Here is a 26,256-nt window from a genome sequence, read left to right on the forward strand (position 1 = left end):
TTTTATTAATATTTATTATTAATAATAAAGTAAACTTGCTTAGTTTATAGAAAATTCATTGGAATATTTATGATGATAAAAGTTCAATTAATATCCACAAAAAAAGTTGGAAAATTTTAACCAAAAGTGTCTTATGAATAATTGTTCATTTTTGTTCAATTAATTTTTTTACTATAATGTTATAATAATATCAAACAAGATAACAATACTCTCACTAGTCCCTTGTATATACCTCCAACCAATTTTGTAAAAAATAAAAACTTGAGGACTGTACTCGGCTTTTTCCTCAACTTCAATGCCCAGCCTTAACGTTTGCTCCATTTCTTCACCTGACTGTCTCGTCCATCGCCGCCGACTTGAGCCCTTGAACTCTTTGAGCTCTCTTATTCCCTCGGCCTAATTTTTTTTATTCTACTTGGATATTTTGTTTCATCAGATCTGGGCGTCTCTTTTATGTATGTATCTCCTTCGTCTGCTTTTGGTTCTTCGTTTAATCTTGCCTGTTATTGGAATTTGTTTCTTTTTTGTGCATCTTCAGTATGTTTTCGTACCTGAATTTGGGGTTTTTTTTGGTTCTTTGGAAGCCCTTATTTTTTGGGGTCTAGGGTTGAGCCGCCCTTGTAAGGAACTCACCGGGATGTATAAACTTCTCAGCTTTAGGGATTAGAACTTAGTTAGAAGGAGAATCTGCTTTTAATCTGTTGTGAATCCTGAAATGAGTTTTCACCATTGGAACTTACTTGTCAGCTATGTTGGTATGTGACTCTTCAAAAAATGCAAACTGCTGTGTGTTGGATCCTGCAAGTTTCAATTGTTAGTCTGATAACTTGTTGTGCCTCTAGCAGTTAGCTAGTTCTATTCTATTCTGATAGAATCAAATTACTGTTTGTGCCTTTCTCTACTGAATTAAGGTCTAATATGCTTATGATTTCTTGCATTACCAATAAAGAGAAATGTTTAAATAAAGGAATACAAAGTATGTTTTCGTTGATGGGAGCGGATTCACTCCAGTAAGTTTCAGTCCAGTATTCTCCAATGCAGTATATGATATAGGACACGTATAGAAAAAAGTTTTAATGTTCTTGATTCAGTTTGTAATGATATTCAAATTTTATTTGAGTTTACAATTAAAAAAATTAGAACTACAATGCTTCTCCTTCCTCTGGTTTGTCTTCATTTTTACTCTCTTCAAGGTCGTCTTCTTATTTCTTCTGGCTAGTAATTTCTCAACAACAAGAACAACAAACCCCAGTGAAATTCCACAAAGTGGGGTCTGGGGAGGGTAGAGTGTATGCAGGCCTTACCGCTACATCTCCGAGGTAGTAGCTAGTAATTTCACAAAGAGCTTAATTTTAAGAGAATTGACCACCTTGATTTTTCTGCGTAAAGAAGCACCCGACATAATCATATTATGAAAAAAGGTAATATTGTGCTAACAATTACAAAAGAGAATGGGCTGAAATTTTCCAACTAATAAAGTAAAGGAGTGATCAGTGATAATTTGTCAATGTTTTCTGGGTAGTCTCAGTAGGGGATTGCAGTATATTTTGTATTGTGACCGTGCTTTTCTTTTTCTTGTTCTGTTTTGGCAGAGAAACCACTTTTGGCGCTTTGCAGAAGACATAATTGATAAATCCGAAAGAGTCATGGTCCAAGGAGATGAGAAGGAGGGTATGCTTCGTAAGCTGGAGAAGAAATCCAAGAAAAGCAAGAAGAATGCTGCCACCAGTGGTCTTGGAGGAGAGAGTGATGAGTGTGACTTTAAGAGAAAGAAAAAAAGAGAAGGTGGAAAACATTCTGGAAAACCCAACAAAGTCAGTGATGAAGATGTTGTGAAATGTGTTGAGAAAAAGAATAAGCTGAAGAAAAGCTGCTTGAATGAGCCTTTAGACACCAAAACTAGTGCAACTGAAATGCAGGACAATGACAAGGTAGTTGAGACCCTTGGTGAGGTCTCTGGTGGAGACGTTGTGGACGTGATTAGAAGGAAAAAGAAATCCAAGAAAAACATTAAGACTATCAATGGTGTAGAAGTGACAAACACTGATATTAAAGCTAAGAGTGATGACTTTGACATCAAGAGAAAGAAAGAAAGAAAACATGGAAAACGTTCTGGGAAGTTTAGTGAAGACAGCGATGAGGTTGCTTTGAGAATTGTTAAAGGGAATAAAAGTAGGAAATTGAAGAAAAGCTGTGGGGATGAGCTGGAGAAAATACATGATACTAAGGATATACAGGAAGATGCTGCTGCTGAAGTCAATGAAGGTGATATTTCTTCACCTATAGAGATGGAAGATAAAACCAAAACAGACAAAGGTAAAATCAAAAAGAGAAAAAGAATAAAATTAGGACACAGCTCTGAAGATCCTATACATGAGAAGAGTGAAAAGAGAGTGCGATTTTCTGGTCAGGTTCAAATTTTCCCTTCATTGAATGATTCAAGTGATGAGAAGCATGAGATCGAGGAAGAAAATTTAGTGCATGGCAAGCGATTCTCAAAGTTAGAAGATGAAATTATCAAAGAGGCTGTTCATAAATACATAGAGGTACACAACTTAGGTGAAGAAGGGCTGAAAAAGGTTTTAAATGCTAGATCTTATCCTGAAATTAAGGGTTGCTGGAAAGAAATAGGGAGTGCTCTACCATACAGACCTTCGAAGGCATTTTATTCTCGTGCCCAGGTCCTGTTTCGGAGGAGTGAATCACGTAAATGGACTGAAGAAGAGTATGAGATGGTACGGAAGTTCCAGAAAGAGCATGGAAACAATTGGAGGGTCTTAGCCGATGAACTTGGAAAACATCGGTGGCATGTGAAGGATACATGGCGAAGGCTAAAACTGCCCAATCAGAATAAAGGACAATGGACTCAGGAGGAGTACCAGAATTTGTTTGATTTAGTAAACACCGATCTGAGACTGAAGCTTTCTGAAGAGAAGAAATCTAAGCATGGGATGCTACGGGATAATATTGCATGGGGTGCAATAAGTGAAAACTTATCCACCAGAACTGATGCAAACTGCTGCTTAAAATGGTATGATCAATTGACATCACCCATGGTGGCCAAAGGTGAATGGGCGGATGCTGATGACTATCGCCTAGTTGATGCACTTTTTGAGCTGGATGCAAGCTGCATAGAAGATGTGGACTGGGACAATCTTCTTGACCACAGGCCTGGAGAGATATGTCGAAAGAGATGGAACCAAATGATTCTTCACATAGGTCAACTTGGAAACAAGTCATTTGCTGATCAAGTAGAAGTTCTAGCTAAGAGATACCGTCCGGATTTGGTCGAAGTAAGAGAGGCTTGGGACAGTAAACCAATCGTTCCATGATATGCCCATCACTCAGCAGTGATGTGTCTGAAGAGAGTTACTTCACAGCAACACATACTATTGGCAACCTCCCCCTCTCCATTTTAGTAATTATTAAAAGATTTTGTAGAACATTTAGTAGACATAATTCGGAGGAGGTCCAGTGTTGTGTGGTGGAAAGAAAATGGAGAGATTTTTACAGTTTGATATTGGACAGTTGTCTGTACTCTGTAGGGCAAGAGATCAATCAACTTCAACTTGAAACTGAAGGTTCTGACAATGTGTTGTAACCATGGCTTTTGTGTTTCTATCACAATTTTATTATATGTAACGCATCTTTATTTTCCCCCCAATTTCATAACATATGCATGTGTTCAGTACCTCAGCTAATCTTGAATATCATGTTACTATTAAAACTTGTGTCACTAAATCACTCAGGACACCAGATGCTCCAGCTGCTCTACTGGGGTAGAGAGATATGGCTAGCAATTATTGATAGTAGCTAATTGGAAGTTTGGTGTTGCTTACTGAATCTCGCAGGCAGTTTCTTTTATCCATATTATTATTTGTTGATACACTTGTTTTATACATTGCTATTTTGTAGTCTCTTTTCTTTTTGACTTTCCTATGTCAGTGACTTTTCTTTCGAGCCATGGTCTATCAGAAACAACATTTTTACCCGCAAAGGTAGAGGTAAGGTCCACATAAATCTTACCCTTCCCAAATCGCACCTGTGTGATTAAACTGAGTATGATGCTGTTGTATTGGTTCGCACCATAAAAAGATTGTGACATGGTGAATGATTAAAAAAAAGTTAAAATCTGACTTATGGAGTTACAGCAGAAGCTTGACACAGTTGGATTCACAACAAGAAGCATATATACATTTGTTGATTTTAGCGTTCTGCATTTGGAGCAACATTTTGCAATATCTTTACATTGTGAACAAAATCTCAGCATAAACTGTAATCTTAAAAAGTATATTGGGGACCCTTTAATTACCTATTATAACATAATCATGCAAAGAGCTGAGTATTAAAATGTAACATCATTTGGTACTTGCAATCAATTTTGATCATGTCATAAGAAATGATAAATTCCAGTACATGTAACGTCACAACGACAGAAGCATATACTGGAAAAAAGTAGAAAAAGGAGGAACCGAAGAGGAATAGCAGGGGATTAGGACGAGCAAAAATTATCTTAAAAAAGGAAAGAGAATTGTATGCATCTGCGTTTAGTTGCGTGTTCATCTTAATACAGAACTCTTGACGTAAAACATAAATTTATGTGTTTTTATTCACTAAAATTGCAACAAATAGTAGGTCTGAACTCATAAACGTATCTTTCCATATGCCTATGGTTGTAGAAGGAGGTCACATGAGAAGATATACAAGTATAATTACGTAGACTCGTATGTATACATATAGTGACATGACATACGATAATGCAAAGGACAAATGAATAATTCTAGGCGTAACAATATTGAAGACTACATTTAAATATGTATATTTAGAGTTCACATGAGGCATCATGAGCAGTGCCTTACTGTCCCCTAAACAAAACAAAACAATGCCGACACTGTCGTGCTTCAATCTGAAGCTCCACACTCGTCTTATTTCTATACTTAGATACATATTAAATTTTTACTATTTTACATATGTCCCAATAGTAAAAATTCAGTGGTGGAGATGGTAGTCTGCATGTGGATTTTGCTTATTAAATATGTATAAATATTAAATTTAGAATTCAGTTATTATCATTTAAAATCGTAATTATAAAATTCATAATACATAAAGTTAGAATCTTAATTTCACCTCTGGGTAAGATTATGATATCTTTACAACTTCCAAGGAATCAAATACACCCACTAAAATAGTTAATAATGGTTTGTTTTAAGTTGCTATCGTCCTTGCCAATTTAAAAAAAACGAATTTTGATTTGTTGAGAATTTGTGGTAATATATCAAGATAGTGGCATTCAATTTACATACTAAAAAAAATACAATGCGTCCTTGACAAGATGAGGAATTCTTTGTAACTTCCAAGGAATCAAATACACCCACTAAAATAAGTTAATAATGGTCTGTTCTAAGTTGCTATCGTCCTTGACAAGTTGAAAAATGAATTTTGATTTGTTGAGAATTTGTGGTAATATATCAAGATAGTGACATTCAATTTACATACTATAAAAATACAATGCGTGACAAGGATTTCGATCCTATCTAGGTTGTGATTTGGCAAATATAATGGAGTAAAGTGCATTTCACCATTTCATTAAATTAATATACTTATCTTAATTTTAAAAAAAAGTTGGACTTCATATTCAACAAAACAGTTACAAAAGTAATGTTGGTCTTGGTCCACCATTATGGTTAGAGGAAATGTTATAGATCACTATAGTCTATAGTAGTAAAACATTTAAAAATTTGTCTGACAATAGATAGTAAGGGCGTAAATGCTGACATAATAAGAACTACCTGTAACAATTTTCTTGAAATCTTGAAAGTTAAAGATTTGATGAGTTGTGTTTGGACCGCAGAGGCTGAGCCAGAATTTAAAGTTTATGAATTTAGAATTTATATTCTTTTAAGTTACTGTGTTTTACATTAATAATTTATACATTCAATGATTTTTTTACTATACATTCAAAATTTAAATCAAAGTTACTGAATTCGATCGAACTTATAACCAACACACTAGCTCCGCCCTGGTATAGGTAGGGGTAGGGGTGGGGTGGGGTGAGGCAAAAGTATACATTGCATTGTGGCACCACAAGTCCACAACCACAAACTAGAGTGTCACTTGTCATGATATATATCTCTATAAATAGAAAAATCTGCCCAGCCAGATTTACTTGTCCACCTCAAGCAGTAACAACCTTTCCTTATCAGCCCACACCTGATAACGACACGAATTTAAATTTTTTTAAAACTTAAAATTTACAAAAAAAAAAAAAAGATAATTATTTACATACATATATTAAAATTTCCATCTACCGACTGCCCACATAGCATTAAGAAATACTACTATATATAAATAGCTCATTCACACATTAAAACCCCAAAGTTTAGCTTCAATTTCCCCTTTCACTTAAAGGGGCTACCTCTTTCTTCACATTTAAATATTACCGTCAATTTTTGTAGTCAAAGCCAAAACCGAAGCCTACCAGAAAAACCACAGAAGGATGTCATCAACTTCACCACTTCTACTATGGTGCTGCTTGTATTTGTGTCTGGCAACAACGACGCCGACGATATATTCTCGTTTACAGCCACGAAATCTGATCGTAGATTCAAATTCCAGTGCGAAAGAGTTCAACCGCAGAAACCTCTTGGGCAATGGCCTTGGCCGAACTCCGCAAATGGGGTAAGATTTTGTTTTCAAAGTTACTTATAATCTACCGTCGGTGTACAAAACTTATAACCGTATTATTATTAGTGTAAGACATTGTTGATTTTGTTTGAATAATATAGTGTGTGTTAGTAAGACATTTATAAAAATAGTGTTAAATATGACGTGTTAGTAATACTTTTATTAATTATGGTGAAATTATTTCTTCTACTGTATCTAATTTGGTGTATTAGACATAGCATACATTGCAAAATTACCCTTCATAAATATGATGAAAAGGATATGAAAAAGATTTTGAGAGACAATAATCGTGTTAATACATGCATTAAAGCATTTTGCATTACTAATCTCATGAATTTCTATGTATTAGATGTTATACCTACCTTAATACCAGCCAAATAAAATATATTATTAATTATACATAAACTAAAAATATATATCACACAAACTACCAATAATACATAAATCTAATACATACTAAAGCAAGCTATCAAATTGGGACCCTTTATTGTTATAATGAAAGAGAAACCATGAAGAAATGCTATGTAGGTGGGAATCATAATGAAAGCTCGTGAACTTGTCAAAGTTGTCTCTACATGTTTGTTGTACCAATAAAATAATTAATTAAGCTCTATAAATTCAAAAACGTTTTACGTACAAGAAAACAAAAAAAAACTTCAGACGAGCCAGTGATTTATTAATTAGCACATAATTTTCTTGGATTTTTCATATATGTGGACCCCATCCATTCCCATAAGAAAGGCGTTCCAAAGAGGACGTTATGAAAATATTACTTATTAAAAGTCATAATAAAATTGACTTATACTCCCTCCATTTCAAATTAATTGCATTGTTGAGATATTTTTCATTTTTCAAATTAACTTAATTGTTCAGTTTTCAAAACTACATTTAGAGTGTTCTTCCAATTTTACCCTTCATTAGTTAGTATTGGAATTAGTGATTAATTAATATTTAGTTATTTTAATCATAAATTTGACAATAATTAATAAGGGTAAAAATGGAAAGTTATGCCTAATTTATGTCTTAATCTTCTTTTCTTAAAGGGTGTGAAATATCTCAACAATTCAATTAATTTGAAATGGAGGGAGTATGAAAATATAATTAATTCATTATTTTTTTTTGTTTTACGACAATATATATGTCCTCTTTGGTGTGCCTATGTGTGTAAGGAATCAAGAAAACGCCCTAAATGATTAAATTTATGATCTACATTTTAACATATTTCAATTTAGTCTATTTATTAACTCAGCCAGCTTCCATTTACGATATTCCGTTCAACTTACCCATTTAACACTTCTAAAAATAATGATTCAAACTGAAATGTCATAATAAATTATTTGTAGAAGATGTGTCTTTTCTAACCAGTAAGCACGATATAGTAGAATAACAACAAAGACTTTTAAATATATAATAGCCCTTTTTAAGTAACTTTTTACCGTTAATCATGCTCAAAGTCAAAAGTTAGTGAGCACTCGTTTGAATATGAATATTTATTTTCCTTGTTAATTTTTTACTAATATGTCTGAATTAAAATATATAATTATATTTTTATAAAAAATATTTGAAATAATGTTCATACAGATGGAGCAGCTGGAATCATTTTGGTTGCAATATAGATGAGAACATGATAAAGGGAACAGGTCAGCAAAATTATTTTCTACTTTGAAATGGAAAAGAGAAGTGTGATTAAATGAAATGAAATAAATATACATACTTGTACCATATAACATTTCCTTTGCTAGCTGCACAACAGTTGTCACTTTTTTCTCTTTTTGCGTTTTTGATGTGGCAGCTGATGCAATGGTATATACTGGACTTGCTTCTCTTGGATATGAGTACATCAATATAGGTAACATATTATATTAAAATTCAATATAAATTTATTTTATTAAAATATTAATAAATATAACATTTAATAGAATACTAGATTATTCTAGTATATATGTATCAACAAATATTTTTTAAGAATATTATTGTGGTTGGTAATGATAGTGACTGGTAATAGTGACTGCGATCGTAGATGTCGAATGCCATCGGCTAATGGTGGATAGTAGCTAGTGGTAGTCGGGGGTAACGGTTGATAGTTATAATAGATGATAGTAATAACTAATAATGGTAGTGAATAGTGATGGTGATTGACAATATATAATGTGGTAATTAATGGTGGTGAAAATTGTAAATAATGGGTAGTAATAGTGACAATTGATTATAGTGATTAATAGTGACAATAATTGTGACTAATGATGATGGATGGTGACACATAATTAATAACGGTGTGTGACAATGACAATAGTTAATGATGAATGATAATGACAGTAAAAATGAGTGAATGAAATTGATGAACTACTATTTTTGTGAAAATATTCGAATTAATGTCTTAATGATATTAGTTTTTTATTATAATAATTTCCACCGATTAAATACTTACAACCTAAAAAAACACGCACATTAAATAATTAAGGTTTAGACATAAGAAATAAACAAATTGAATGAATGAGATCTATATGATTATAATAATTAAAATATTTATTAAATGCAATAAATGAGGCTTCGAGGCCATACTGTTTAGTAAAAATTTGCTTTTTAATTTTATTCCTAATCAAATCATTTATCGTATATTATTCCTTCAGATGATTGTTGGGCCGAAGGCAATAGAGACTCGCAGGTACTCTATGGGTTGTCAGTAATTTAATAGTTTTTGTTCAAATCATAGATATTATATACGTTTAAAAAAAGTTTACTATTATGTATAAATATTTGATCGTAAACCAAATTATCATACATTTTAACAGGGAAATATGGTTGCTAAAGGTTCAACTTTTCCTTCTGGGATTAAAGCACTAGCAGATTATGTTCACAGCAAAGGATTAAAGCTTGGAGTTTATTCTGATGCTGGGTAAATCTACCAATTAACATTTTTTAAAATAATAATTAGTTACAGTTTTAGTCATAATTTTTATTTAAACTAACCATTTTATTATTATTACTATTATTGTAATGCAGGACTCAGACGTGTAGTAAACAAATGCCAGGTTCATTAGGACACGAAGAACAAGACGCAAAAACTTTTGCTTCCTGGGTATGTGTTTGCTTGGCCTACATTATACACACATTTAAAAAAAATAAAAAATCATACATAATTGTGGAGAATGGAGATTATATTTGAGTTTATTATTTTTACTTTTGCATTTAATCATCAATAGTTAACTTGTGTTATTTTTCTTAGGGTGTTGATTACTTGAAGTATGATAATTGTAACAATGAGAATCGAAGTCCAAGAGAAAGGTACTTACCATTTGCCTCTCGAAAAATAACTTATATGCATTCGATATTTACATCAAATCAATATATTTTGTTATAGTTAAGTAATAAATGAGATGAAAGATGACAATAGTTAAATAGTTAAGTGATACAAAAATTTCATGTACGCAGATAACATATGTTTTGAATATATTGATTTGATGTAAACACCATGGAGATGAATTAATTTTTTATTTATTTTTACCATTTCCTCCTTTCTCAACAAGAATATATATATATATACCTTTTGTTTCTTCTTTTACTGAGATATATTAAAATGCCCATAATTAACAATATTTGTTTCCTTAAATGAAACAGGTATCCCATAATGAGCAATGCTTTACAAAACTCTGGAAGGGCTATATTTTATTCCATGTGTGAATGGTGAGTGTATTTCTTGAATGCAAATAGCTAGTCAGTTTTATTGTTTATTTTTCTTAGTCGATATATATAAACAACTCACTAATTATACATTTATTATATATATTATATATTCATTGACTATTTTTCGTTAGTTAAGCAGTTTATAAGCGACTATTTAGGTTAATTCTTTCGGCCACATCTAAAATTATAGACTAAGAATTTCAATATGTTATTTTCCCAATTTCAGGGGAGATGATAATCCTGCCACGTGGGCTTCCTCTGTTGGAAATAGTTGGAGAACTACTGGAGATATTACTGATGATTGGAACAGGTAAAATATAGAAATTATAAAAATAAATAACTTGAAGTGTTATTCAATTATTCACAACTAGTCAACTACTAGAGACTATAAAAAATTATTTGTTTTCGTAAATTCTTCTACCCATTTTTGATCGAATCAGATTAAAGACATTTAACTTGTACGTTTTTTTTTTTAAATCCTTTCTTATAAATATTCACATTTTTATCATATTTATTCTTTAGAGTTTAAACAATTCTACGCGAAACGTTATGACAATGAATAAAATAGTGATGTTAGTGTGTTTCGCGATGCAGTATGACTTCTCGAGCAGATTTGAATGACCAGTGGGCATCTTATGCTGGTCCAGGTGGCTGGAATGGTATAAATTAATTCTCAAAAATTTATGTATTTTATTTTTCATTAATTATAAAAACTAAAATTAAATTTCTTATTAACTTTAATTGAAGTGATTTTAGTTACATGGTTTTAATTTGTTATTTCAGATCCAGATATGTTAGAAGTTGGAAATGGAGGAATGGATTTTGGAGAATATCGTTCTCATTTCAGTATTTGGGCATTAGTAAAAGTAAGTTCTAATTATTATAATTTGAATTTTTAATTTAATAAATTTTTGGAAAAAGATGGAATTTAATTTGTCATTGATATACTTGTGTTTTTTTTGTTTATAGGCACCTTTAATTATAGGTTGTGATTTAAGATCAATGGATAATACTGCCCATGACATTCTAAGCAACTCAGAGGTCATTGCAGTCAATCAAGGTAAAAGATTTTGCCTTTTTTTATTTTGATTCCGTTTGCGAGTGATAAAATTAACACATGAAAACATGATTTGTTTAAATTTGAGCGGATTAATGACCTAATCCAATTCAATTTTTAGCCGCCCCATTTAACTCATCTCATAGTTGCATATATACTCATTCATGCATAAACCATAAGGAGTCTCAAGTTCTGCTTGACAAAATGTCTGAAGTTACATATGAGTGAAGTTCAAGTATTTCTATCTTAAGTTGAAGCAAATACGGTTGGCCTTCAATCATTTTTGCCTAAACTTCAATCATGTACATTTTTGCCTAAACTTCAGTCATTTTTATTCAAATGTTAACCATATGATACTTCAGATAATGTGTTTTGAATTTTGAAGTATGTCATAAGTTATCCAAAAATGGGTGGACATATATATAAAAATAATCTTAAAAAAGGACCACAAAGTTAAATGACTATGTCAAAATCAAATACTCGTGCACTTCATCAATTATTTTTATTCTCTTCCTAGTTCAACTCAATCCGTTCATTTAACACCCCTGATTGTATTCTAATAAGATGAATAGTACGTAGTAGAAGACAAGAACATAACATGTTTTTACTTGTTAACATTGAGATCAGATAAACTTGGAGTTCAAGGTAAAAGAGTTAAGCAGTATGGAGATTTGGAGGTAAATATTTTAAATTATAATTTGTATTTCCAATTAACTCTTTTTTAAATTACAAAAACCAGTAAATATATACACTTGAAACAGGTTTGGGCAGGGCCTTTAAGTGGGAAAAGAGTAGCACTTGTGCTATGGAACAGAGGATCATCAAAGGCTGATATAACTGCTTATTGGTCTGATATTGGCCTTGATTCTTCCACTGTTGTTGATGCAAGAGACTTATGGGCTGTAAGTCTTTCATTTATTTTACTCTACTTTATTAAATTCCTCATATTTGATATTACGATCAATTAATAAATTAATATTAGGCCTAACTTAATCGTAGAAGTTAGCTTAAGAGGAAAGGGTTGTCTAAGTCATATTAAAGAGACCACACATCTTTTAAAAGGGCCAGAGTGGAACTCTTTACTCGATCACTATTGTTAGTTCTATATAGGAGAAATTCAAGTCTAATTTTTAAAAACTATCTACAATTAGTAGAAAATAGCAAAATCGAATTGAAATTTTAAGTCAAAATATTTAGTACGTACTAGTATTTGTTTTCTTAGTGCTCCTTGAACTAATGTCTTATTATTTTCGAGCATTAAGCTCAAGAATATGTTTATGCAATTATGTGTTAATATGATCGAATCTCTTATTATTATCGAGCATTAAGCTACAAAATAGTAGCAAAAAGTTTTAAAAAATTCTCATGATATTTAGTATCCCCTTTGGGTCATGAGTTGTTTATATATAGTGAGAGAAAAAGGGCAAAAAGATGATTCAACTAAATGTGTCCATATATTTGGATTTTACCCAAAATGTGTTGAGTTGAAGGTAAAGAGCATCATATCAAAGACGATTCTATTTTTAGGATTCAAACAACAAGAGATCTCTTACTACAATATATATTGACCGGTCGACTATTTGCACAAAACCACAATATTAATTAATCATATGTTGTGTAAGTTCCCAATTTTAATTTAATTGACACTTTCTAATTTATCATTTGGATTGAATTGTAGCATTCAACAAAAGGATCAGTTAAAGGACAAATATCAGCCAGTGTTGAATCACATGATTGCAGCATGTATGTTCTTACTCCCACAAAATAAGTTCAACCACATTAATCAAATGTTATAATTGATATGGAAAAACACCACATTGCTGGAGGAGTACTCATACATCATTTAGTTAGACTAAGAAAAATAAATTAAAGGGATTTTGTAATTATTATTAATTAGTATATTCTCTTTTATTTTATATAGTTAAGAGCCAGTTTCTTTGTATCGTATCGAACTTAAATAGTGAATTTTGTGTGGGGAGAATTTGATATGAGATATATATCATTATGTTTTATATCTTTTTTTGTATCTGCTTTTCGGATGTAAATTAAAATAACTAAATGGGAATTTAATCATGTTAAAATATGAAAAGATTATGACATACTCTATTATTTCCTCCGTTTATTTTTAATTGTCCAATCATTTTTTTTAAAAAAAAAACAAGAGATAAGTTATATTTTATCACTTCAGTTCTAATTTACAATTATTAATTATAATAATGTCCCAAAATAATGAAATAGATTAAGAGGGTGTTTGTATTAGCTTAAAAGTTGGTCACACCTACTTTTAAGTTAGTTTTTTACTTCTGAAAGTGTTTCGCAAATATAAAAATAACTTAAAATAAGTTAGGAAGTGTTTGACAAAGTAAAAAATGACTTAAAATAAGTCAAAAATCAAAAGTAGGTCTCTCTCTACTTTTTATTTTTCGACTTAAAAGTCATTACTTAAAGCTACTTTTTAAGTCGATCCAAACAGGCTCTAAGCCTCTTCTCAAGTATGATTGTCCAACAATGTCATAAAAAAAGCAAGAAATAGTAGTATTTGAGAGCTTAGGAGTTATTGATTATAAAACTTGAGTGTAATAGCCTGTGAATACAAATGAGGGATAGGAATACATTCAAAATTAAACCATAGGTAACACCTTGAGTGAATTTCGTTATGTATTAGACTGTATAACTAATGGAGAGAATCTTAAATTATTCAAAAATATAAATTTTTTGAGCTTACCTTGACTTGTTATCAGAATGTTTCCAACCTTATAACTCCAGAACCTATTTAATAAGAATCACAAACTGAGAACATGTATAACAACACCGGACAAACTCACATGGAAAACTAATATCACATTTGTCGTTTCATGTTTTTACTTCAATATCCACGTGTCATCATCTAATACACTCAACTACCAAGTTTGTATTTTACTTGCACCTATCAAGTTAAACCTATTTTAATTTAATTTCTACATTATTAGAGATAGCGTTCTTTTTTTAATCCGATTTAGGTTGCGCAAATTTTTACTCCATCAATTTAAATTAGAAGTGTCAAAGGGAGGATTAAATTTGAGTGAGTCAAAATGGGTTAAACTGATAAATAAACGGATTGGATTTATGACCTGCAATTTAACCTATTTCAGTCTAAGTAACTTTCAGTGGGTTATTTCAATTTTCAAGTCAATAACCTGACTATTTATCAATTCAATTCATTTTGACTTGCTCAAATTCAGAGTCAAGTCATCCATTTGACACGCACCAACTGATACTTACCACGTGTCAATTATTTTTATTTTTATTTTCATTTTCATATATGTTAATGTTATTTCTTATTCTATTTTGTTTTCTAAAAAAAATAAAAAATCTCTATTCTTCTTCTTCTTCAATGTTCAACTGCCGTTGGTGACCTCTTCTTTCACGCTGCCGGCGATTCTCCACCATAGCCACCACCCACCACACTTTAACACCATCTCAACCATTTTCTCTAGCAAATCAAAAATACAATTGAAAAATAAAAAACACTATCAAATCTCCAGCGCTTCTTCTTCGATCGTTCAATCATTTTTGTGTACTTCGCCTTTAATTTTTGCTCAAAATCAACATTTGTTGTATCTACAAAGACTGAAATTCTCTCTAACTCAGATAGGGTATTTGTTACTGGGTTTGAACGTGACCCCGACGATTCTCCCTTCGTCGTCGTCAAATCTTCGATGCTTCTCTCACCGGCCCTTTCCGATCTTCCTCCGCAACCTCACTTTGCTTTCATCTGTTTCTCTGTCAATAATCTCATTTATTAGATCTCCCTCAGCTAAAAATGAGTCCGAGAACTCTTCTGGGTAAGAGTAGATGAAGGACGGTACAAAATTAAAAAAACAAACATAAAACCAATAAAGTAAAAGGAAATAATATTTTAATTGAATAAATATTAAAATAAATAAATAACATTTCTTTTACTTTGTCTCACTCGCTAGTGGCGAGTGAATTACACTCCATGTGCCACATAGGATCATAAGGGGGTAATAAATCCACTTTGAACAAGAATAAGGGGGTAGTAGGACCATTTCAAAGATTTCGTGTCTTTTTAGAAAAAGTGTTATAGTTGAATGGGGTAATGATGTATTTTCCCTTAAAAAAACAAACTAATCAAGCTATCCACTGTAAGATAAATCACTAGGGTTTAAAAGATAAGGAATTTTCGCAAATAGCCACTTTAATAAACTTAATTACGTTCTATATAGTTTGCATATTTACGAGTTGTGGCTACAGTTTAAGTTATCTTGTTTGTATAATTCGTGGATTTGTATAATTTGCGGGTACATTTGTATAATTCAATTATTTTTGTATAAACTCAAAATAACGAATTTATACAATTACAAACATCAAAAGTGTAAACATTTATACAAATTATATTATACAAATTTTGAATTATACAAAAGTTATATAAAATCTGAATTATACAAACGTGTGAATTATACAAAACAAGTAGTTGAGCCGTGTAATTATAGCTAAAAGTAGATCGCGAATTGTAATTAAGACAAACTATAGTTATGTTAAGTAATTAACTAGTATATGTTTGCTTATACACGTAATTTTCCCTTAAAAGATAGCAAAGCCCAAGCCCAAGCCCAACGAAAGGAGCTTTTTAATGGCTCTGCGTTCCCAAAGTGTTTTCTCTCTAGCCGCAGTAAAATCCTAAAAGCAGAGGAAGCTACAGGAGAGTAACAGAGCACAACAATGGCGACGATCACACAGCAACCAGGGACATTGACGACGAAAGAGGCTGACATACAGATTATGTTGGCCGCTGAAGTCCACCTCGGCACCAAGAACTGTGATAATTCAGTAGGTATTTACATTAATCTTTCTAGTTTTTACGTGCACTTCGTCAAAGCTGATAGATTCCTAAGAATAGGATTGAAAACTAGAAAAAAGTAAATTCGAAAAGTATTTTCCGTTTTGTTTTTCTGATTTTAAAACAAATATTTTTGACTTTATACTACTAGCACTAAGGCTGGCAACGGAACCGGGAGGTACGGTACCGGTTCCGGTCCGTTACCGGTTCCGGATAGTACCGATTCGGTTCCGTCCCGTGGTGCCCAGTTCCGTTCCGGTTCCGGTCCGTCCCGGTTGCACATTCAGATAATCAATGTGCAATCCATTTTTCTCTTGATGTGTTTTCATATGCTACGATTTTTCATTTGTGGAAGAATAGCAGATGCAGAATCAGTTGACACTGAATTACTTAGTTTATTATGTCTATTTTTTGTCTCTGATGTTTATTCTATCTGTTTGTTGAAGGTAATAAAAGTAGGAAGTTGAAGAAAAGCTGCAGGGATGAGCTGGAGAAAATACATGATACTGAGGATATGCAGGAAGATGTTGCTGCTGAAGTCAATGAAGGTGATATTTCTTCACCTATAGAGATGGAAGATAAAAACAAAACAGATAGAGGTAAAATCAAAAAGAGAAAAATGGTAAAATTAGGACGCAGCTCTGAAGATCCTACACATGAGAAGAGTGAAAAGAGAGTGAGATTTTCAGGTCAAGTTCAGATTTTCCCTTCATTGAATGATCCAAGTGATGAGAAGCATGAGATTGAGAAAGAAAAGTTATTGCGTGGCAAGCGATTCTCAAAGCTAGAAGATGAAATTGTCAAAGAGGCTGTTCATAAATACATAGAGATACATAACTTAGGCAAAGAAGGGCTGAAAAAGGTTTTAAATGCTAGATCTTATACTGAAATTAAGGGTTGCTGGAAAGAAATAGGGAGGGCTATACCATACAGGCCTTCTACTGCAGTTTATTCTCGTGCGCAGATCCTGTTTCGAAGGAGTGAATCACGTAAATGGACTGAAGAAGAGTATGAGATGGTACGAAAGTTCCAGAAGGAGCATGGGAACAATTGGAGGATCTTAGCTGATGAACTTGAAAAACATCGGTGGCATGTGAAAGATACATGGCGAAGGCCAAAACTGCCCAATCAGAATAAAGGACAATGGACTCAGGAGGAGTACCAGAATTTGTTTGATTTAGTAAACACCGATCAGAGACTGAAGCTTTCTGAAGAGAAGAAATCTAACCATGGGATGCTACAGGATAATATTGCATGGGGTGTAATAAGTGAAAACTTGTCCACGAGAACTGCTGCAAATTGCTGCTTGAAATGGTATCAGGGCTGGCTGACTCAATAAGATGGGGGCCTCAAGCTCAACTTAAGAGAGGGCTTCTAATATTCATACTTTTATTTAAAATCTATAATTTCAGCTTTTTTAGATGCGAAGTTATTAGTTACTGTTTTAGAATTGATCTGTTTTAATAATTCCTTTTCAATTGATAATATAGTCAATTCATTCAATCTCTCTTGAAACATTGTTGATCTTAAATAAGATTTAATCAATATTAATTTCGAAAAACTGCTCTGGGCTAAGGTAATGGTTACAAGCACTGTTAATATTATTCTATAAGCAATATATGTATTTTGAAAAAAATCAAATCTTTTTATTTGATTGAGTACTTTTATTAGATCATTATCTTCCATTTGTATTGTTTCTCTTAACACTTTTAATTCAAAAAATAAATTTAAACCATTAATAGCAGAATAACTATTACTCTGAAACTTGGGAACAAGTCATTAGCCGATCAAGTAGAAGTTCTAGCTAACAGTAAGAGATACCGTCCTGATTTGGTTGAAGTAAGCTAAGAGAGACCTGGGACAGTAAATCAATCGTTCCATGATATGCCCATCACTCAGCATTGATGTGTCTGAAGAGAAATTCTATGATTTCGATTCTTTCTAAGTGATTAGGTCACTCCTCTTCTCTCAGATTGGGGAAGTATTTCACAGCAACACATACTATTGGCAACCCCCCTTTCCATAATTCGCAAGAGATATATAGGCTGTAAGTCTTTCATCTATTTACTCTATACTAGCTATTTGCACAAAACCACAATATTAATCATATGTTGTATAAGTTCCCAATTTTAATTTATCATTTGGATTGAATTGCAGCATTCAACAAAAGGATCAGTTAAAGGACAAATATCAGCCAGTGTTGAGTCACATGATTGCAGCATGAATGTTCTTACTCCTTGAAAATAAGTTCAACCGTTATAATTTATGTGGAAAAATACAACATTGCTGGAGTACTCATACATTATTTAGTTAGACTATGAAAAATGAATTAAAGGAATTTTATTATTTATATATTATTATTATTATTATTATATTATATTGTTAATGTGTTCCTCTGTTTTTTTTTTTGGTTTCCCACCTTGTGTCCGGAGCCCACATTGGAGTTCCAACTGAATCCGGATCGCGCACTGCAGTGCCCATTCGGGGGTGGCGCTCCCAACAAGATTTTCTACATACCCAGGGCTCAAACCCGAGACATCTGATTAAGGGTGAAACACTCCCACCAGTGCATCACAACCCATTGTTTCTTTGTTTTGTATTGAACTTATATAGTGCATTTTGTGTTTGGGAGAATTTGAAATGAGATATATATTAGTATTTTTTATATTTGGTCTTTGGACGTATATTAAAATAGCTAAATGAGGATTTAATCGTATTAAAATATAAAAAAGATTATGACATACTATATTACTCCCACCTTTCACTTTAACTTGTTAAGTTCAGAAAATTAAGAGATAATTTAAATTTATCACTTAGTTTCTAATTTATTTTTATTTTTAACTAAAGTATTTTTTTTTTCAAAAGTAATAAAATAGACTAAACCTTTCTCACGCGTGATTATCCAACAACATCATCAAAAAAGCTAGAGATAGTTGTATTTGAGAGCTTTGGGAGTAATTGGTTATAAAACTTGAGAATAATAATAGCTCCCAAGGACAAGATTCACGCAAGAATTTATCTAGCTTAAAACTAAACCTTAGATAATGCCTTGCTTATCTCAACTTGTCACCCAAATGTTCCTAGCATTATAACTCCAAAACCTGTTCAACAAGAAATATAAACTCGGACCATATGAGAACATGTATAAGGACGACATCGGACAAACTCACATGTAAAGCTAATATCACATTTTTTGTTTCATGTTGATTTATGTTCAATAACCACGTCATCATCCAATACACTCAACTATCGAATCTTATTTTACTTTATTAACTAATAAATTTAGTCGTGCTTCGCACGGTTATAAAAAATCTCATTAGATTTACAGAATTAATGCTTTCACTATATTTGAAAATTAAAAATATTTTAAAATATTCTTTTTTGAATCTCAAATTCATTTAGATTTTAAGTTTTGCTACTTCATTTTATTGTTAACACTATGTTTTATTAAAGAAAATTCTAACCTTTCATCTCCTAAAGCTTTTCCCTTACTTCCATAAAATAACATGTAATATCAATTTTAGTATTACAACTCCTAAGCATTTTTTTAAAAAAATAAATAAATTATGTGTGTTCATTGCTCGTATGTGTGTATAAATAAACGTGCTTCTCCAATCTCCATAACATAATATTTAAAAATGAAAAAAGTCAGATGATAAAAATTAGTAACTATTATTAATTTATAATTCACCAAGTGAAAGAAACTTTTGATAAAAGATGTTTATAATATTTATTGAAAGATAATTAATAAAAAAATTTAAATAATTTCTGAAATAACCTTTTATTCATCTTTCCACACGTCATAAAATCATAATTTTGTTAACTCTTATTAGTCATATAATTAATTAATTATCTTTTAGTTACGTGAATTTTTGTTTGAACTCTCCTAAGCAAGGCTTCAGGTTCAATACCTAATAAGAGTTTGTCGAGTATCTTGTTTGTATATAACTATTTATTTTAGATGTATAATATTAAATAATTATTCATATTTTACTTCACATTTTTTTAGACCAAAATAAAATACACGGACTGAAGAAGTATTTTCCTTCCAGTCTCACTAGACTGTATGTTTTAGTTTCTACCTCAATACATATCAAGAAAAATCAAATTAAAATCTAAAACAAAATTATTGTCTTTGAAAGTTTTACAGAAGCAAAGTAAAAGTTATGTACTTAGTAGATATCACTATTGATTGTGATATGGATTAGTGATATAAACACTCTTAGAATTTTTTTAGTTAGCAAAATCTGTTTGTTACTTATTGTTAAAAAAAATTGGACGGTTAGTCACGATCAGGGGTGGATCTTGGAAGGCCGGGGTGTCACGGACACGTCTTCGTCTGATAAAATTGCTATTTGTATAAAAATAAATATGTAGCACTATTATATTTAATGAGATTATTTTCAAAATGAAAATCTACCCAGAAAAAGTTAATATATATATATATATATATATATATATATATATATTAAAAGATGACATCGCTTGCAAAAAAATCTTGCGTACACCACTGATCATGACAACTAAGTATAGAATCTAATAATAAAATTATTATCATCCATTAAAGTGGAATATGAAAAGGACGTTGTAGCATTTCATAAAATATAGAATATGAGAAGATCGTAACGATTGGGCACAATCATTATTGTTTCTTTCATTAAAAATATAAATAATGAGTGAACTTTATAGTAATTTACTAACTAAAAAGTGAATAAAGAGCAAAAGAAATTAACCCAAAATAAGATACCAATAAAAAGAGAGTAAAAAAGTAAAAGAATTTGAAAAAAATAAATAGTACTGTTGCTATTCTTTTAATCCTTTAATTAGAAAATAAGATAAAAGATTAAAAAAAAAGTATAATTGATATATTGAAGAGAGACACACAAAAATGCAATAAATGACAATATTAAGATTGAAGAAATAAAATAGTGTAATTGCTAAATTTATTACATTAAATTTATTTTTAAAATAAAATTTGACCAATGATTCCCTCTATTAGTTGGAGACCATTTTTTTTGCTTTTGATATACAGAATGTAAAATTTTGTAATAGCATCTTGTCCTTGAGGATATACCTCTTCCATTTTGAGAAATAACTATCTAAATGTACTAAAATAAGCAATAATAAGTGTGTATATATATATTTGTAAATCATTTAAATTTCTACTTTATCAAACTAATTTGACTATCTCTTGAAGATCTTTGCCGCCGTCATTAAACTTTATTTGTCATATCTTGATGAATTTGAATCAAATTAATCTAACAGTTTCTCTTTGGTGAATCTTACACTGTGATCAAACTTTCTTTTCATATTGATGAACTTGTGTTTGACAATATGAATAAGATTTTTTTTGAAGAATATATCTATAATCTTCATAAAAGATATAATAAATTGTCACATCACTTTTTCTATGTCACCTCTTTTGATTATTAATCACATGATTAACGAACCAAATGAAGGAAAAAATTAAAAAGGAAGAAGATATATTGATTAAAAATAAAAATAAAAATAAAATAAAAAAGAGAAAATGAAACTGAGTAGCTAACAACTCCATAGAAGATTGTTATTTATAGATGGATTGAAAAGTTTTTGATAGAATGAAGTTGAGGAGACATGTTATTTAAGTAGAGATTGCAAATAGGTAGAGGGTTTTTTTGTAACTCATGAAATATAATTAGATATAGTAAATATGATGATTTATTTAATTATAAATATATAATTGTATAATAATAAATGAACGAAAAAAAGAAAAGAAGAGAAAAATAAATAAATATGAATGAAGGCCATAAAGAGGTGTTACATTACCTTGTTTACATCTATGTTTTATAGATATATAGATTACACCTATTAAGTTACCCTATTTTAATTTAATCTTTATGTGACTAGTGAAAGTGTTATTTTGTAAATCCGATTAAGGTTGTGCAAATATTTACTGCATCAGTTTAAATTAGAAGTGGCAAATGAATGATTTTACAAGGTGCTACAAAAAAATGTAAAAGAACAAATAAAATAATTAAATTTTTTAGGGTTAGGTTGAATATGAGTAAGTCAAAACATGTTAAGTTAGTAGATGAATGGGTTGAGTAATGACCTATATTTTAGTCCATTTCAGTTTAAGTAATTTTGTGTGGGTTATTTCAAATAAATTACCCGACTGTTTATTAACTCAATTCACTTTGTCTTGTCTAAATTCAAACTCAACCCGTCTTTTTGATACCTCTAATTATACCATCTAAATTTTTATGACTTGATTTCTCAACTATAGATAATTATCTCAAAAAGTTATTTTTCTTTGTTTTATAATAAAAATGTCATTTATTTATTATCATTTCACCTAAAAAAAATCATTCAAGATTTTTTTGGATAAATACTACTAATGTGAGATTTTTAAGTCATTTTTTTAAAAGTCTACCATTTTAATTAGTAAATTGACCCGTTCCACTTGGTTGACCCGCTAAAATTAAAATGGGTCAAACATATTACCGTAGGGCGGACCTACCCTTGGTCTTCATCGGAAAATTGTGTTGTATATAGAGGTCAAAATTTAGTTTAATAAATATAAATACATGAATTGACACCTCTTGAAACAAGTTGAAGGTTTAGTCTATTGGTTAGGAGATTGCAAAAACTCTATGAGGTCATGTGTTCAAGCCCTACAAAACCTCATTATATTTTTTTTTTACTGCGTCCACCACTGCATAGAGGACCCCTTTTTATCTTTTTTACATATATAAATTCCCCTTTCCTCGTTCTCAATTTAGGGCTATTTTTGCATCTCATTCCTTCCGATCGTAATTAAGGTTATCTCAAACTTTTTGCTTAAAGAACTTTTTTTTCCAATTGAGAGAGGTGAATATAAATTTGACTCATTTAATTTTAGCATAGCACACAAGTTTAACAAGTCAATTTACTCCTTAAAATTGATATCATTTCATGTTGTTAAAATGTTACCTTACTAAAATTAAAATAATCAAGCATTACTAATATTTTTTTTAAAAAAATTAATCATGTTTCCATTGTAAGAGCTGAATCACTAGGGTTTAAAAGGTAGCAAAGCCCAAGCCCAACATTAAAGCCCAACGAAAGGAGCTTTTTAATGGCTCTGCGTTCCCTTTAGTGTTTTCCCTCCAGCCGCAGTGAAACCCTAAAAGCAGAGGAAGCTAAGGGAGAGTAACAGAGCATAACAATGGCGGCAATCACACAGCAACCAAGGACATTGACGACGAAAGAGGCTGACATACAGCTGATGTTGGCAGCTGAAGTCCACCTCGGTACTAAGAACTGTGACTTCCAAATGGAACGTTACGTCTTCAAGCGTCGCAACGACGGTATACTCTATAGTTCACTATACTAAACTGCAAATATCCTCATTTTCATTCTGTTCCAGATCCATAATGATAATTTAGTAGGTATTTACATGATTTTCCCCTAGTATTTACGTGCTGGTATCGGAATATATGGTTATAAATATGTACTTCGTCAAAGCTACTAGATTCGTTAGAATAGGATATTGATACTTACTAGTGATTTGAAGGGGATAAAAGTGAATCCATATACCTAGTGAAAATATTTTCTTGTTTGGTCATAGGCTGCATGTTTAATTTAGTTATTATGTTTGAAAAATAATAATCTGACTCTATAGTGCTAGTACATTCAGGTAATTAATGTGCGATCCATATAGATTATGTGTTTTACTATGCTATGATTTTTTTTTATCTGTGGACGAATAGCAGATTCAAGATCACTTGACAATGAATTACTGTTTATTATGCCTATTTTTTGTCTGATATTTATACTATCTGTTTGTTGATTTATTATTAGGTAAAATGATATGTTAGTTGTGATGAATCCTGATTCTAATTAATTTGTATTCTGGCTGGGCTATATATTTGACTTCATAATCATGGTATTAGAAGAGTAATGTATCTCTTAGTTTAGCAAGAACTAACAACTATCCTTGTATCTTGATCGATCCTTTATTCCCAGGTATCTACATTATTAACGCTGGAAAGACATGGGATAAGCTGCATATGGCAGCTAGAGTTATTGTTTCTATTGAGAATCCTCAGGACATCATTGTGCAATCTGCCAGGCCCTATGGACAGAGAGCCGTCTTGAAGTTCGCACAATATACTGGTGCACATGCCATTGCTGGCCGTCACACCCCTGGTACCTTTACCAATCAGCTTCAGACTTCATACAGCGAGCCACGACTTCTCATTCTCACTGACCCTAGAACTGATCACCAGGTTGATACTGCTGTAATATCACTCATTTCTTTTTTAGCTGGTTGACATTTTATAACTAGTTTGAGTCATTTGCAGCCTATCAAGGAAGCTGCACTTGGAAACATCCCCACTATTGCCTTCTGTGACACTGATTCACCAATGCGCTATGTTGACATTGGTATCCCTGCCAATAACAAAGGGAAGCACAGTATTGGTGTTCTCTTTTGGATCTTAGCAAGGATGGTACTGCAGATGCGCGGTACTATTAGCGCAGGACCCAAGTGGGATGTCATGGTAAAATCTATCTGGAAGGATATCTATTGGCTCATAATTTTTTCCTTAGTTGCTGTACTAGTTTAATTGTTCTTAAGTTTGAATAATGATTTCAAGTTTCATTTTCATTTGGTGTTCCCAGAATTTAAACACGTGTTGTATGTATCTTGTAGCAGTTGAACATCTATCAATTCTCACATTTAATTTCATTCTCTGTTAGGTGGATCTCTTCTTTTACAGAGAGCCTGAAGAGGCAAAAGATCAACAAGAAGAGGAAGTACCTGCTATTGCTGATTATGCAGAATATGGTGGTGCTGCTCTTGGTGGTGACTGGACTAGCAGCCAAATCCCTGATGCTCAATGGGCTGCAGATGGTGCAACATCTGTTCCTGTAGCTACCGGTGGCTGGTCTGGAGAAGCAGGTTAGTGACATATTTTCTGTGAATGCATTTTTTTGAAGAAAAAAAAGAATATGATATCTGTCGTGGTTGAGTAACTTTTCTGACGTCTGCTGATTTGATGTATTTTTTCTCTTCTATATATAATGCCATATTTTGTCTCCATATATTTCAGTGGCTGAGGGAGGTTGGGATGCTGCAGCTCCTCCTCCTGCACCTGTTGGTGTACCAGAAGTGACCCCTACCCCAGCACCTGGCTTGGAATGAACTTGACTCCTTTAGAAAGTTCTTTTTGGTTAAAATTAGATATGTGAGTTCTTATAACAGACGGTTTTGTTTACGATGCAATTTTATTAAAATTTTGGACCTGTTGATGTACGAAATTATTTCAAATCATTTATAGCATGTCTTTTTAGTGCAGCCTTCTTTTTGAGGACTCAAGGTTTGGAAATTTGTCGGAAATGATAAGAGTAGCTGTTAAAACAAGTCTTGCTTACTGTTTCTGCTTTTTAAAGCCTGTTTGAATTGGTTTATTTTAAGTATTTTAATCTTTTTAGAGTGTTTGTGTAAATTAAAAGAAGTGTTTATTAGTATATTTGGTATTAAGTTAAAATGATTAAAATTTATCAAAAATCAGAAGTTAGAATTTCTGCAAGCTTTTTTTAAAGTTCAGTAGTCTGATTGATGTTGTAGACCAGTGCGATGATGGGTTGGTTACCTGAGTTCTTTTAGTTAATGAGTCGTATATTGCAGTTAATAAGTTTCTTTTCTCTCGTTTGCAATGTAATTCCCTTAATCTAATATTACCGTAGTGTTTGCTTAATGCTTTTTGGTGTTATTTTGTTGCCAAAATGTTGAAAGATACACTAGCATATCGTTGAAATCGTCCAGCCTTTTGTTAGATACTCCCTCTGTTACATCCCCTTAAAGAAGTTTTTATAAGGGATGTGTTTTACTAAACTTGTCTTAGTATTGATGTTTTGGAATTCTAAATTTGACTATTTCGTTTTTTAACACTACAAACGTAAGTCGTATGTGATAACTTAATAAGTAAAATTTCTCAAAATGTGATCCGGAAGGATAGAGCGTGTA

At 31.7% G+C, this 26,256-nt stretch overlaps 4 protein-coding genes across 4 annotated transcripts; all 4 read left to right on the top strand.

Annotated features, from left to right (window-relative positions):
- The first annotated feature begins 268 nt into the window (after positions 1-268).
- Positions 269-3,564, top strand: LOC125824109 (uncharacterized). Its single transcript, XM_049503467.1, has 2 exons — positions 269-455; positions 1,593-3,564. Exon 2 carries the CDS (start codon positions 1,647-1,649, stop codon positions 3,330-3,332), a length of 1,686 nt encoding a protein of 561 aa, XP_049359424.1. The 5' UTR covers positions 269-455; positions 1,593-1,646; the 3' UTR covers positions 3,333-3,564.
- A 2,732-nt stretch (positions 3,565-6,296) lies between these two features.
- Positions 6,297-13,440, top strand: LOC125824118 (alpha-galactosidase-like). Its single transcript, XM_049503477.1, has 15 exons — positions 6,297-6,678; positions 8,266-8,324; positions 8,477-8,533; positions 9,315-9,349; positions 9,477-9,580; positions 9,688-9,763; positions 9,911-9,969; positions 10,303-10,368; positions 10,595-10,678; positions 10,963-11,027; positions 11,152-11,234; positions 11,338-11,428; positions 12,053-12,102; positions 12,187-12,327; positions 13,104-13,440. The coding sequence occupies exons 1-15, from the start codon at positions 6,497-6,499 to the stop codon at positions 13,191-13,193; spliced, it is 1,242 nt and encodes a 413-aa protein (XP_049359434.1). The 5' UTR covers positions 6,297-6,496; the 3' UTR covers positions 13,194-13,440.
- Positions 13,441-16,147: 2,707 nt separating this feature from the next.
- LOC125824020 (DNA-binding protein LIV4-like) lies at positions 16,148-17,604 on the top strand. Its single transcript, XM_049503377.1, has 2 exons — positions 16,148-16,259; positions 16,712-17,604. Exons 1-2 carry the CDS (start codon positions 16,148-16,150, stop codon positions 17,602-17,604), a joined length of 1,005 nt encoding a protein of 334 aa, XP_049359334.1.
- Positions 17,605-23,330: 5,726 nt separating this feature from the next.
- LOC125824121 (40S ribosomal protein SA-like) lies at positions 23,331-25,593 on the top strand. The gene is made up of 5 exons (XM_049503480.1): positions 23,331-23,593; positions 24,252-24,514; positions 24,590-24,787; positions 24,987-25,188; positions 25,340-25,593. Exons 1-5 carry the CDS (start codon positions 23,452-23,454, stop codon positions 25,429-25,431), a joined length of 897 nt encoding a protein of 298 aa, XP_049359437.1. The 5' UTR covers positions 23,331-23,451; the 3' UTR covers positions 25,432-25,593.
- Positions 25,594-26,256: the final 663 nt, after the last annotated feature.

Source organism: Solanum verrucosum, unplaced genomic scaffold, assembly GCF_900185275.1.
Source record: "Solanum verrucosum unplaced genomic scaffold, falcon-dt-bn FXZP01000088.1, whole genome shotgun sequence".
Lineage (NCBI taxonomy): Eukaryota > Viridiplantae > Streptophyta > Magnoliopsida > Solanales > Solanaceae > Solanum > Solanum verrucosum.